This window comes from Fulmarus glacialis, unplaced genomic scaffold (genome assembly GCF_000690835.1).
Source record: "Fulmarus glacialis isolate BGI_N327 unplaced genomic scaffold, ASM69083v1 scaffold5154, whole genome shotgun sequence".
Taxonomy (NCBI): domain Eukaryota; kingdom Metazoa; phylum Chordata; class Aves; order Procellariiformes; family Procellariidae; genus Fulmarus; species Fulmarus glacialis.
Genome location: NW_009206044.1, coordinates 36,665 through 51,762, shown reverse-complemented (window position 1 = coordinate 51,762; position 15,098 = coordinate 36,665). Strand labels below are relative to the sequence as shown.

The window sequence follows — 15,098 nt, the reverse complement described above, 5'->3', positions numbered from 1 at the left end:
GATCACCTCCCTACTCCTGCTGGCCACACTGTTTCTGATACAGGCCAGGATGCCATTGGCCTTCTTGGCCACCTGGGCACACTGCCGGCTCATGTTCAGCTGGCTGTCAACCAGTGTCCCCAGGTCCTTTTCCTCTGGGCAGCTTTCCAGCCATTCTTCCCCAAGCCTGTAGCGTTGCATAGGGTTGTTGCGGCCAAAGTGGAGGACCTGGGACTTGGCCTTGTTGAACCTCATACAGTTGGCCTCGGCCCATCGATCCAGCCTGTCCAGGTCCCTCTGCAGAGCCTTCCTACTCTCAAGCAGACCAACACTGCCACCCAACTTGGTGTCGTCTGCAAACTTACTGAGGGTGTGCTCAATCCCCTCGTCTTTGATCATTGATAAAGATATTAGACAGAACTGGCCCCAATACCGAGCCTTGGGGAACACCACGTGTGACCAGCCGCCAGCTGGATTTAACTCTGTTCACCACAACCCTTTGGGCCCGGCCATCCAGCCAGATTTTACCCAGCGAAGAGCCATATCCAGGCCATGAGCAGCCAGTTTCTCCAGGAGAACGCCGTGGGAAACAGTGTCAAAGGCTTTACTAAAGTCTAGGCAGACAACATCCACAGCCTTTCCCTCATCCACTGTGCGGGTCACCTTGTCATATAAAGACATCAGGTTAGTCAAGCAGGTCCTGCCTTTCATAAGCCCATGCTGACTGGGCCTGATCACCTGCTTGTCCTGTATGTGCCGCGTGATGGCACTCAAGGTGATTTGCTCCATAACCTTCCCTGGCATCAAGGTCAGACTGACAGGCCTGTAATTCCCTGAATCCTCGGGGAATTCTTGGAGTCTAGGGCTAGGGCTAGGGCTAGGGCTTGCTCTTTGGCCTTCAAAGCTAGTGGCACACCATTATTCATGTCTGTATGGCTAGACTTTCTTCCTCAACAAACGAACATGAACTTGTTCACAGTGTGTATGGGAAAAAGTCCCTGCTCCATGAGATCCCACAGTTGTGGGGAATTGCCTGGGAAAGTGCTACTTGTATCAGGCTAAAACTGTGCAAGGAAAAGGGCAATCAATTAAATGTACATAGGCAATGGTACATAATTTCTTAAGCCCATGTCCTGGTCCTGGTTCTGGTTGCTAGTTAGCACCTGAGGCAGTTATCAGGTCACTGTACCCAGCAGAGTTCCCAGACTGTTGGAGGGACAACAGTGCAGCCCTTCCCCAAAAATCCTTGCTGCTTCTTCTACTCTGGCATGTTACATGGACTTATGATAGGCGGAAATCCCTTAAGCATTTCGAAGTTGCTCTGCTATCTTACTCCAAATACAGTCTAGCATTTTGAAACAAAACAAGAAATTCTCTCGCTATTTGGCCATGAATGAACCCACATGAGTCCTGAAAAGAAATCCTCCCTCAACATAAACTTTAACATAAGTTAAATTTTCAGCATCTTTCTGATTCCTCAACAATACATGTTGTCCCTATTCAGTCCAGAATAAATGTGAGCAAAAAAGACACTGTTTTTGTTAGCAAATTCAGCCATCTTAATTCACCCTCTGAATAATAATCCTGGCATCTTCTCTGATTTTCATCATAATTTTTAGAGCTCTGTGTAACTCTATCCTTTGACATTTTTCCTCACTTGACAAGTATTCGTCCAATCTTTTCCTTACATTTTTTGACATCTTCTTCTCCTAAGGTTTAAGGCCCCACATTATCCACTTTTGCACTGCTGTTTTTATATTTTGTTTGAATACTTCTAGCTTCTGTTTTGAGAAATTTCCTTTACTTATATTTATTCTTTGCCTAATAGTGCCTCAGAATGGGTGCTCCACCTTCCCGAATCTGGGGAAACGGCATGCCATGGGCAGTGCCAGGCAAGGCATTGCTGGAGGCAATGGAGGACAGAGCTATCCTTTGTGTGCCATAGGATAGTCCTTCCTTTATGCAGGAGCTAAACTCATACAGATTGCTTCTAAATGCAGCTTTTGCGCTTCTACTATACAGTAGTGCCCTCTAACAAACTCCAGAGGGCAAGGGCACTACTTTGTGTCCCACCTGGGCAGAGTGCTGTCGGCAGAAAGAGCAAATTGCTCTCAGTTCCATTTCTTTGGAGGCCAAAGGGGAGGGAGGTAATCAGCATTTCTGAGAATCAAGTTGCTTGATTTTAAGAATCTGAATACCAACCTAGTTTTACATGCTATGAATTGAATGTTTGGTTTTACAATATATTTGTTTCTCTCTTAAGTCTTATGCTAACTAGATGTGCTGTAATAAATAAGTTAGGGTATTTTTCTGGGTTTCATTTTCTTTCACCAGCATTTTACTCTCTGTTCAGATGAAGCAGTGATTAAAAAAAAAAAAAAAATTAAACCACTTAGGTCATCCTTATCTCTTATGTTTCCAAGGTTTTTTTAATAAGCAGATTTAAGTTTCCTTTTTTTTTAATCTTAAAAAAAATGGGAGAAAAATATTATTGGAAAAAGTTTTAATTTCATGTGTCTTTTTCGAACTATAATAAATGGCACGTTGCTGCTGATGATGAATCAAGGCTATCCAGTACCTGACACTTTGTTTTGTGTTTTATCTCCTCACAATAAGATCCAGCATTCTGTTTTTCCTCTTCATTTACACTGAATTTTTAGTTTGGAAATATCAGATGTTTTAACAGCACTTTTGGTCTTTTCTTCCCATGTCCATTGATTCAGTTTTATGCTTCTGAGGTAGAAATCCTTCAAGCTGTAATGAAGAATCCATATCCTTTTTCTATTCAATCAGTTTTGAGTTCTGATGGTCTCAGATATGCTAAAAGTTATACAATTTTTTAGCAGTTCTACCAGCCAGCATGATTAATAGATCATCCCTTGTTCTCAGATATGTTAGTTTTACTCTAACTTTCCATCAGTGAGAAAACAGATTTCTACTTTATTTTTACCTTCTTTATTCACTTTTGATGAGAATCAGTATCATATTATTATCTTTTCTCATATTTAACAAGTGAACAATGAACAATATTTATCACTCAGCAGATCACTCAGTCAAAAGAATTTCAATAGATTCTTACCTGTAATTCTGCTTTTCATTTCCTATGTGAAATCTGTCATACTGTGAATATGCCCGGTTTCCTTCCCAGTCCATTAATTCAATTCTTAGAGAATATTGCCTCTGACTTGTTATTGCAAAGATAAATTCATTTCCCAGCCAATGTTCACCTGATGGGCTACCAAAACCCTAGAAAAAAGTTGGCAAAATAACTAGATGTAATTATTGTAATTGGTAGAACCTTTATACAGTAATAAAAACATCATTATATTTTGCCTATACATTCTAATTACTGGTAATAGCTTCCTGTGTTCCAGTTTGACTATCTCTATAAATGAGTCTACTAATACGTACCATGTAGGAGTGTCATGCAGTTCAACCGATATTTGAAAGGGCGGTTGAGTTCAACTTTGAACTGTTATCAGTTGAAAATCACTTTCCAATTACAAGATATTAATAGTATGATGCTGTATTTGCACATCCTTCAGTGGGAATACTGGACATAGTCATATTCTATAATACATTTCATATGGTGTTAATCCTAGTTATCATTAAGACAATTAAGTCAAAACAGAATTCTGCTATACACTATAAAAGGTTAAAAAAGAGTTTAAATTAGCCTAGATTATACACTGAATTCAAGTTAGCTGTGGATGATAGCTCATGTTTTAATCTCTAAAGAAGAATGGACCATTCCTTTGCTGTTGAGTGTTTGTCACAACTGAAGGAGGGAGGTTTTTAGTTTAAAATCCTCTTCCGTATATGAGACCTGCTGGACAGAACAGTGTCTGTGAGTGATTCTCAGTTGTAACTTTTATTTACTTCATTCTTGGTCCATTAAAGCTCATATTGGCTAAGATTTTGACTACTGCAAAGTTATTTTTTTCTCACCCTGCTGAGGTGAAATAAGATATCTATATATGTTTTGATGCTTTGAAATCTTTAACTTAAGGAGTTAGGAGTATTCCTATAGACTATCCAAAGCACAGGAGAGGGTACTGTAACTTTATTTTTTAAGAATGAAAAATAAACAGCAGTAGAATATGTAAGGTACCTAACTCTCTTCACATTTCATATATTCTGATGATCTTATTTCCAGTTAAGCAAACTATACAATTTTCAAACATGGAAAAAGTATAATCCGTTTTCAAAATGTATTCCTAGACTTGCATTTTTGTGCATCTTCCAGGTTTTAAAGTTGTTTACATTTTAGTGAATATTTTACTACATTAAATTTAAGGTTTTATGTAATGTAATTAATTTAATTATTTTTCTTTATAAACTATTAGTTCATACCTGAGAATTCTTAGCTCAATTTGTGTTCTCTTTAAACAATAAAAATTATTTTAAACCATAATAGTCCTGTGAAGGACTATTTCAACATGACTATGCTTATTCATATTTCTTAAGCTAGGAAAAATGAGAACTGGAAATCTCCTGATTTGCTTACAGTGATGTGCCGGGAGTGTTTTAGAAGACCCTTGTGAAAAATTCCTGATCAAATTAAATGAAAGATTGGATGATTTTCTTGCCTGTGATAAAAATTCACCATCTGTAACTGCCAGATATAGGAAAGAAATAAACAATAAAACAATCCTGGTTTTGGAATAGATTAGACTGTATCCAATCTCAAATATTTTCCTTTGTCATTCATTATAGGAAGCTACTTTCCCTCTGCACTCCCCATCATGGTATTTAACCGACAACATTTGCTCTCAGTTTCAGATCATGAATTAAACCATGTGATCTGCCATTGATTGAGTCAGTGTAATTTTCAAGAATAAGTTTGAACATTTCCAGAAAGCACATATTTTTAAAAGGGGAGTAAAATTAAGAGACTTTCTCGGGACTAGAAGTAATGGGTAATGGGAAATGTGTCCATGAGACACATTGGCAAGACATCGATCTTCTCTATATGACATTTCAGTCACTCCTAATGTGAGATGGAAACACTGAAAGTACAGCCCTCTCTCTTTTTTGTTTTTTATTGCATTGCCCTGGCTCCAGCCCTGACTGGTTGGGTCTATTGAGGATGAAATCCTACCTCCCCAGAGGCCATGCGGCAGCTGAGTGAAGCTGCAGCGTAGCTAATACTTCACTCAGGCAATGCATAGGTATACCAGCTGCAAACTTCTAAAGAAACTTAATTTAAAAAATTTAGAAGCTTAAAAGTTTATGACTGGATCAAAAAAATATAAAATGGAGGGATTTTTTTTGTTGTTCCTACAGGGAATTACATTAGAGAGCACTATACTCAGGAGTCATTTTTGTTTTAACTAGCCTACCTGAGCAGATATTTTGTGCTCACTGATACTAGAGGCTGAGAAGACATGCCATGTTTGGCTACGCTGAGCTGAGTACACTAGTTTATGTTTCGAATAAGCATGTCTGCCTTTTGGCTCAGAGACCATCAAATGATACCCATGGACACAGTGTTTAGTCTGCAAGAATTGAAATTCAGCAGTCTGCGGTGAGTCTCAGAGAAGACTCAAACTGAAATATGGGAGGATACTATTAGCTGGCTTTTCCTTTCCTGCACATTATTTCATTATATCCTCTTTCTCAAGGAGATGATTTCCTACATAAGTCCCTGTAAATACTAGTTACAGCTAATACTAGTGATCTCTTGCTTTGACCACACCAGTCTTCCAGTGTGAGCTCCTGTTCCTCAAGCTTTCCCATGATGATGCTTCTGTATCTCTTACCTGCTGCTTTGATCGCATTCACATGCTTGTTTGGCTTCATACATACTTCCTAAAACACAAAAGTTTGTTCCTCACCTGCATAAACCCTTTCTACAGCTGACATACCCTTCTGCAGTTTTCACTGTTTTCTATCTGTTCCTTTGATCCTTTCCATCTCCTTGCCTTGTCTCTCTGCCCTGTGACTGCCACACATGGTCTCTCCTGTTCTAGCAGCTTTGGCAGTGTCATACCAGAGCAGTCAGTGGTTTGTCTCTGACAATGTCTTTCACCAGTGGTCATTGCCACTTGTCTCAGAGGAAGGGAAAATATGCTCTGCGGCGACTACCTAACAGCCAGTTTGTCTCCCTAAAATCCAGAAGGCAGAAGTTGGAGCATAGGTGTTTCTTTGCAGTCTACATGGTTTCTTATTCACAGAAGATATATTATTTTTCTTATCAGCTGTCTCCCTTTAAAAGAAGATTTTCAGGAAATCCTTTCTCCCTTTTTCCCAGTGCTGGCAAGCTGAGGGGACTCCCCTTTGAACTGTGGTTCTATTGAATTATATTTGTCTTATCTTATTTAGATTACAGCCTATTCAGGATGTAATACATGTGGCTTTTTTAACATTGTATGTTCCCATATGTGTTCTATATAAACTCTAGACACCATATATAATTATGCTGAAATAATAATAATTTTTCTTCTTCGCATTTACACTTTCTTCTCCCTTTTCACATGTGTTATTACACTAAGATGAAAATCTATCACTAAGTGGTTTGCTCTCCTGACCAGAGGAAATGAAGTTGCAGCAAAAGGGAACAGAAGGAATATAAAAAGGAATATAAAAAATTATGAGGAAAGCCACCACATTAGTTTTGAAAAACTGAATCCTATTATAAGGAGCTACAATACTGAAACTCAGATTAGAAATTCCTAGATTAAGATTTTTTTTTTTCCTTGTCAGGAGCGACTTCTTTTTAAACAAACTCCTTGTTCTTATGAAAAGAAAACCAAGGACATAAGTGGAATATAAAACATATAACTGAAGCAAGAAATGTTCCTAAGGAGAAGTATTTTATTAAACACCTAATACGGCTGGAAAAAGAAATAAACAAACAAACAGGCACTCAAAGCTTTCATAGATCTAAAACAGAGAGCAGTACATTTCTGTTAAGTACAGAGTTGGGAACAATTTCTTCAAGTATAATTTTATTATGCCAAACTCAACTGATTCCAACCTGTATTTAGTCTGCAGTTTACTGCCTCTATTTCAGGCCTGAAGAAAGATTTGCATGCTTGCTGGTTTTTCCAGATACTTTGGCTGACTTAATAACTACACAGCTTTCCTTGTTTATATCTGACTTAGACTGTCACTGCTACAAGAACTCTACTACTTTGACAAGATATGTAACCTTTTGTGTGCAGAAGAGAATGACATATTATTAGCCAAAAAACCCTGAGAAACATGATTTAACTTTTCATTTCCATTCCCAATGCTGAGGCTGGCAAAGAAAATGATTGTGCCTTTTGATTTGCCTTCAAGTTCTTTAGCCTTCAAAGTACATTTTGAATTTTATCTTTAAATACAATATCTTTTTTTTTTTCTTCAGCCAGAAAACTTAAGGAAACAAGCTTGTGCAATTGTTATGCCCACCTGTCCTTTATTTTTGTGCAATACTTTTTGAACACTTCTGAGGTTGGGACAGAAATCACACAAACTTGACGTTCAACAACTGGATGAGTTGCCGCTGGGAGAAACGCTGAAGCAGAAGCTCAGGAGTTGCCTATTCCAATTGCCTATCAGCAGGCGCAGACCAGCCAGCCAAGCTCAGACGCTGAGCATGTATTGCCTCGGAGGACCCTTAGACATCTGGGAGAGATTTGAGGCACATAAAAGGGGAACTCAAGCTCTTGCCACAGAGAGTCTTAGAAAATAATAGGGATTCAGGAGATTATTAGTAACGAGAATGGGACTTCTATGTGGGGGACAGGACAAAAATCCACAGAAAAGCAGACCTCATTAATTTTGCTGTTCATGAGACAATTCAGTAATCTTTCAGTAATGAAAATTCAGTAATGATATCCAAGCATTTTAGTTAACAGAACATTTATGTTTATACTGCTGCTCAAGTCTGTGGGGTCCCAAGCGATAAGATGCCTTCAGCCTTGCCTTAGACCATGCTTGTCATCTTCTACAGACAAGGAGTTTGGTTTTGAGAATGCCTTAGGGCACAGCGTTAAATCTTAAAAGTTAACATTAGGAGTCACCTATTCCAGACCCTGTCATAAAATGTGTTTGTTTCCCAGTACATATATACTCTGTCAGCATACTCATTGTTTTTTTGCATTCATATTGCTATAGCAAATACTTCCAGAACTATTTGTGTTAAAGTTTTGTACTTAAACTCATGGAAGTACATGAAGTGATCCAAGTCATCCTCAGCTATCAATCTACTAGGAAAAGGAACATCTGTATTCCATGAATGTGTTTGTAGTTAACTACATTTTAAGTCCCTCTGAAACACAGTGGGTCATAAGCACTGTTCCAAAATTGCATTTTAAATGACTAAGAGAAACTATTTTGTCATTAGCTTTCTATATTTTGTTCATTACATGTTTCCAAGTAGAGTGATTAATTCTTTAAACTTTACATTTTATTCCAGAAATACTTATTTTGCTTTTCTCTTGAAATTTGCATAACATTTTGGGATGACTGGCAAATAAGAGGCTTTAAGTTCCCAAAAGAGTGCTTAATGTAATAGGGAAAGGTAAGAAATTTCCAAAAGTTTTGAGAGTTCTCCTACATTTTCCTCGTTAGCACTCTATGGAAGTTGGAAGAATATAGCAGGAAAATATGCTTACATTATCATAATATGCTTTCGTAACTCTCCACTACTAGCCATAGACAGAATACACAAATCTTTGTACTGACCTAGCATAGATGATTTTAATGTTTCATTTTATTTTTCACAAACAGAAAATATGTATATTTTTGCTGCTGAAAATTGCCTTAAGGTCATATTTTGCAAAGTTTGATCTGAAATAAGTCAGTTAAAAAGACATAAAAATCACAACCAATTAGTTTTTTTTATCAAGGAATAATCAGGTGACATTTTGTACTACATTTAGAATAGATTGTTCTTGTGGACATGATAACATTTCTTTTCAGAGCAAAGAAATGACACAATATAGAACCTTACTGACAGTTTTAATCCCATTTATGTACTAGGATGAAGCAAAGGAGTTTTCTGGGGTTTTATGCCTATAACTATATAGTAAATTGTGTAAATTCTGACATAGTGCCTGACTTATGCAAAAAAATAAATAAATAGTAATTTGTTGGTCTTTTGTATGCATTAAAGTACGTAGAACCAGGAATCAGAGACAAAAGTACATGATTTTATAATATTTACTCTAGATGACATCCGGGTTCTACATCACCTCATTTCCAATTGCATGGTGATTAAGAGAGTCAAAACTACTAAAGCAGTCAAGAATACGAAGAAACAGAATTCAATACTGGTTTTAAATGGTTTTTTAATGGCCCTAAGAATTTACCAAGTTGATACTTATTCAAAAATAATAAGTAGGGTGCAAAAGAGTTTTATTAGCTTTGGCAAAATCTGTGAGGGTATTCTGCTTGAATCATGTTACTCCAAGTTCATTAAACAATTATCTCTCTTACTTTATTTATTTTGTCTGATAATGCTCATAGGAAGCTTTGACTTTTTATAGACAAAACAAATTGAAACCAGACACAGTCAATATATCCTATGGGTTCATCTCCTGACAGACAATTCACTGAATAAAGCAGATAATAATTCAGTGTTTTACAGCAGCAGTGTCTTCCCAGAAGCCATAAAGAATATTCAGCTCCTTTTGCCTTAGCTGAGAATGTGGAATGGATTTTGTTTAAGAAGATAATTTATAAAAAGGTCAGTATACTTCTTAATTTCCATCATGTTAAATTATTCATTGCATTATTTGAAATAAAGATGTGGTCTATAGAAATGACTTCAATTTCCTAGGAGAACAAATGTGTTAAATAATGTTAACTTAAAAGAATATGGGAAAATAATGCCAAATATTCAGAATTATTTCTATGAAATACTAACAAATATTTTGTGGCAAGTTTTAAAAATATGTTTAGATTGAAGCCAGAGTTACCTTCTCAAAAGACTAAAACAAAAACTAAGTTACTGTGAGTTTAAATAAAGAACCAAATGTCTGTATAATCATTCCAAGTTTGAAAAGCGTGTCTCAAAATCTTGTTCATATCCTGCAGCAATTCAGGCTGTTGCACTTCATTCTAGACCAAATATATTAGTAGACATACTGAAGTTAGTTTTCCTTTTTCCTTTTTCCTTCTCAAACACACACCGTATCAGTAGTAGCAGTCTTCCTGATGAGGAAGAATCACAGCGACAGAATCCAGGTTTGAGGTGCAAACCTTACACAAATGTTACCTCTGGCTGGGCAATGGGCCCCAAACAGCTCAGTTTCCTGCAGTGACCCATAATCAACAGCCAGTGCATCTTCCTCAGGCCTGGTTTTCAATCTAACTTCCTTACTGTTTAACTAAAAACAGAAGAGTATTTCCTACTGAGACAAATTACATTGAGACCCTCTCTCCCAAACCACCTTTTTCACTTTAGGACAAGTAGATCCTGGGAAAATACAGACACTTAGTGCAGCTCCTAGTAAGTGCATCCCAGGGAGGTGCGTATGTTTTAAAGAAAAGAAAACTCAATTTTTGTATTCTAAGAAAGATGAATTGGGAGCTTAAGAGAACTTTCTGTTTTATTCTTTTGCAAACAAATAAATTGTATGGCTTAGGGCTAAAAACTCAAAATCTGAAAAAAAAGCTACAAAAAAGTACTTTTCTTTCACTTCAGGCAAAAAGAAAGAACTTTTGGAGGTAGGTTTTAATTTTATTTTCTTTTCAAAAGACACCAATTTATCCGAAATAGCAAAGATGCACATGACTAGGAGCATAGACGCTACAGGAAATACCAACAGTCAAACCATCTGTATGTGAGTTTGAGCAGGGACTTGAATCTCAGCCCCATAATCTGTCTAAATACCCCAAGCATCAGACTTATGGGTTGCTCTTCTCTCTCTTGCTTGGGCTCAGCTGCTACATTAAATAGCCGAACAAGAATAGAAGATGACTGACACCAGAGTCAAAAAGTTAGAGTGCTAATTTGACCTGAGCCGCAAAGTGAAGGGCTGCCCCAGTGAGTCCCAAATGGAACAGATCAGGCAGGAGATGCTCCTCCCTGAAGACAAAGCTGTTTCATAATGAGAGCACAAAACTGTCATTTGGGAGGACCTCTGCTACAATTCTAATGAATGTTCAAATCACTAATTTAAAAAACAACCTTTCAAAATCTCACCTGGCTCTTGTAAAATAGCATTTCCATGTTTTGGTTAGAAAGTTTATTTTAATAACATTAATCTTTCTCATAGAATCGTAGAATCATAGAATCATTAAGGTTGGAAAAGACCTCTAAGATCATCAAGTCCAACCGTCAACCCAACACCACCATGCCCACTAAACCTGTTAGCATAATTAAGCTGAATTGTGATATCATTACATAAAATTTATTAAGTTTTTACATGTGAGGAATACCTTGAAGCACTGGTGGCAGAGTAGGCACAAGTATATAACCATGTGTCAACACACTTGAAACTGATGTTATCCAGTAACATTTGCATAGGGAAGACTGTGCTGAGGATAACACATTTAAAACACAACTGTGCTCCAACAAAAAATTGTGTTTAATTTTACATGCAAAAATATTCCCCAAAATAAAGAAGATGCTTCCTTGTGTGGTAACATCTTCTCTGGTGCTCAGTCTAGTGATCCAAAGCCCTTTGAAACAAATGTTTCATTCTTGCTGCCTTAGATCATACTGTTGAAATGCATACTGTAGATTAAGCCTTGGTCAAGACCAGAATAGTTTCACGAGCATGTTTTCATAAAATTGAATATGGTCTCTCACCACTTTGATATCATGTCTATCTCCATTGGACATGCTGGATTTAGACCTCAGGAGAAGCAGAGAACATGCTGGCTCTTTTTATAACACTGATGAAAGTGACAATTATCTGAGTAACAGTTGCAGTCAGAATTGACTTTTTATTAAACTAGCATGACATGTCATTCTTTATCACAGAAGAGTGGGTCTCCATGAAGGGCGTTACTCACACAATATCTTAATATACATTCCAGTCACCAAAAATCATTTCCTTATATCCAAATTACTTGGTAAATGTTTGAAAGAAACAAATAACTTCCATGTCATCTCTTCCAGTCCCTTGAAGTAAATGATTTTTTTCAGATGTAAGCAACTTATAACTCATGACTTTGAAGTGTACTATCATAAGAAATACATTTGTGACTATATGTTACAAAATTTTTCATGTCTGAAGTGTGCCTTTTTTATCCCCTTGTACTCATAACTCACTCTCATAAGCTTATTCATGCAACATAATAATTCAACACCACCACCACTCCCAATCTCTCTTGTTTGTTTACAGTACAGAAGCAACATGCCTTCTGTCTTTTCCAAGGACATGCATTCCCTAGTTCTTGCCTTTCTCACAGGTCCATCCTGTCCTCAAATCCTTCATTTTCGCAGGAAAATGCTGATATTGCAAGGCACTTTATAGAATTCTTCATGCTACTGGCAGGGAAAGAACGTGAAGCTGTTTCTGCAGAAGGAATTATGGGCTATCCTCCTTCCACAAAACTTTCTGTATTCCTTTCCTATTTCCAGGTTATCTTCAAAATGCCTCCCCACATTCTTTGAACCAACAATTCCTTCCCTCAGAACTGTTTCACTAAGCCACAAGGGGAAAGAGAAGCTGTGAAGAGTGCTCTGAACAGCCCCTACTGCTCTGCTAAGCAGAAGAAAGAAAACCAGAATAACCCATGTGCTAACAGTAAAAGCTTCTCAGCTCTGAAGAAAAGGCAGCCCTGTGCAAACTGCCATTTGAGTATGGCCCATTATCCCTAACTGCTTGGGCATTATTTGTGGAATGTTGTTTGAGTCAGACCAAAACTCCACTAAAATTTAGAGGTGAGGATCTTGTGTCGCAAGACTGTGTTCACACACAGGCCATGGCCCTGCTCAATGTGCTGGTGCAGGTATGGCCTAGGAGTTGAAAAAGAAGGAATTGAGTCAAGTAGGAGTAGGATCCCCATCCACTGGATCCCTTCTGTGCAAAACAGGGAAACACAAAAACTCTCATTGGAAGGAAGACACAGGTTCTTATTATAAAATCCAATTAACTAGTTATCAGGAGCAGCTGTATATCTCTGCCCTTGGGGTAATCCTTCATAACCAAACAATTTGGGGGTAATAACAGTGAAGATGAAAATTTATGTCCATATGAGATCGATCAACAATCATACTTTTAACGTTTACGTATCTGACTATATGTACATGTCCTGGTTTCGGCTGGGATAGGGTTAAATTTCTTGCTAGTGCTGTGTTTTGGATTTAATATGAGGAGAATGTTGATAACACACTGATGTTTTCAGTTGTTGCTAAGTACCCTCCTAGTCCAAGGACAGCTCCCATGCCTACTGACTGAGCTAGGTACACAAGATGGGAGGGAACATAATCAGGACAGCCAGCCCAGCTGGCCAATGGGGTATTCCACACCATGTGATGTCATGCTCAGTATATGAATGGAAGGCGTGATCCAGGAAGTACCGATCGCTACTTGGTTATCGGTCAGCGCGGATGGTGAGCTACTGCATTGTGCATCACTCATTTTGTATATTCTACCATTGTTATAATTATTTTTCCCTTTTCTGTTCTATTAAACTGTCTTTATCTCAACCCATGAGCTTTTCTCACTCTCACCCTTCCGATTCTCTCCCCACCCCACCAGCAGGGGGGAGTGAGCAAGCGGCTGCGTGGTATTTGGCTGCCTGCCAGGTTAAACCACGACAGTACATTAAGTGTAATATTTTGTTGCTTTGCTTATATTTCTTTGAGTTACTGTTTGTGACCAAAAACCACATGACTTGAATATAGCTCAAGCCAAAGTTAATGGAGGAAGTCTCTTACTGTCATAAAATCACAGACCTGTTAGTAGCTAGGAATCTCTAGCCAGTATGTGTATGTACCTTTTCCACATGACAATAAAGATTTCCTAATTTTAAATTCCTGCCAAAATTACAAATCATTATCTGGAAAGCTGATGAGTGTTTTAATTCCTGTGAACAACAGCGGCACCTTTCTAAATCTCCCTAACAGAAGTCAGGTGAAGTTAGTTTCAACAGCCATTTCAGTACTTGACATCTTGTGAACCCACAGAGCTGCATCGTATGTTTGCAGTGGAATATACTTTTTAGCTCCCAGCAATCTCTTTTCTTTAGTCTAAAGGGAAAAATTTAGCATGAATGAAGATCCAAAAAATGAGCTTTTGACAAACTCATTTAATGTGGAATAGTCACAGAAAGAGCAGTTACCATCTTCAGAGCTGTTTGATAGTATTTGAGTTCTCCTTTAAAGAACACAGGAATACAGCAAATGTATCAATAATACCACATTCCTGTGAATACAAGATGTGTGAAGATTTTGTGGCCATGTCAACGAATAACATAGCTTAAATACTTATAATCCAGAAAAGGATTTTAAATTAATTCAGAATAGCTAGCTTTAACAAAACCGAGAATTATGAAAGATATTGTTTCCACAATTTGAGCATTCAAATTATAAGCAAATTTATTTTTTCTGTCAAGAACATTCTGCTCAGCCATGCCATATGGTTTATGTAATTTCTGTTTTAAAAAAACACATCTGAAGTTGTTTTCCACTAAAATAGTGGAAGAAGAATCATGAAGCTTACACAAACAATTTAAAAATGCGCCTCGTGCATTGCTTTTTACGCAGTCAGCCTCTCACTTGAAAAAGAAAGTGGTGAACATAATAACCTAATGTGACTGGAAGGGGTTGGAGCTCTGTCTGTAGTTGTTTGATTCTTCAAGTGTTTGGGGAGAAAAAAAAATCTGCACAATCTTTGTAAATGGACAAAACTGCATCAGAGAAATATCCACCATGAATTAATGTTCCAAAAGAGAACAGTACAACAGCTTGATTTTTTGCCTCTTTGCTCAGGTCAAACACAATGTTAGCTGTGGTGAGGACCTATTTTGAAAAAGAAAAAAAGTGCAAGTTAGTATTGCTACTGAAGCAATATGGAACAAAAAAAATGTCAGAGTTTAGAGACAGGAAAGGTGGGCAGAAAGAGGGTGGGCAGTGTGCCCAGGTGGCCAAGAAGGCCAATGGCATCCTGGCCTGTATCAGAAACAGTGTGGCCAGCAGGAGTAGGGAGGTGATCGTGCCCCTGTACTCGGCC

The 15,098-nt window shown here is 37.7% G+C and overlaps 1 protein-coding gene across 1 annotated transcript in view; it reads right to left on the bottom strand.

Annotated features, from left to right (window-relative positions):
- Positions 1-3,058: 3,058 nt before the first annotated feature.
- Positions 3,059-15,098, bottom strand: part of LOC104075180 (angiopoietin-1-like) — a gene marked incomplete at both ends in the record, with an annotated part of 41,706 nt that continues 29,666 nt past the window's right edge. The window contains one exon of the mRNA XM_009575603.1: positions 3,059-3,225. Coding sequence (XP_009573898.1) covers positions 3,059-3,225 — 167 coding nt within the window. The remainder of the gene's footprint in view (positions 3,226-15,098) is intronic.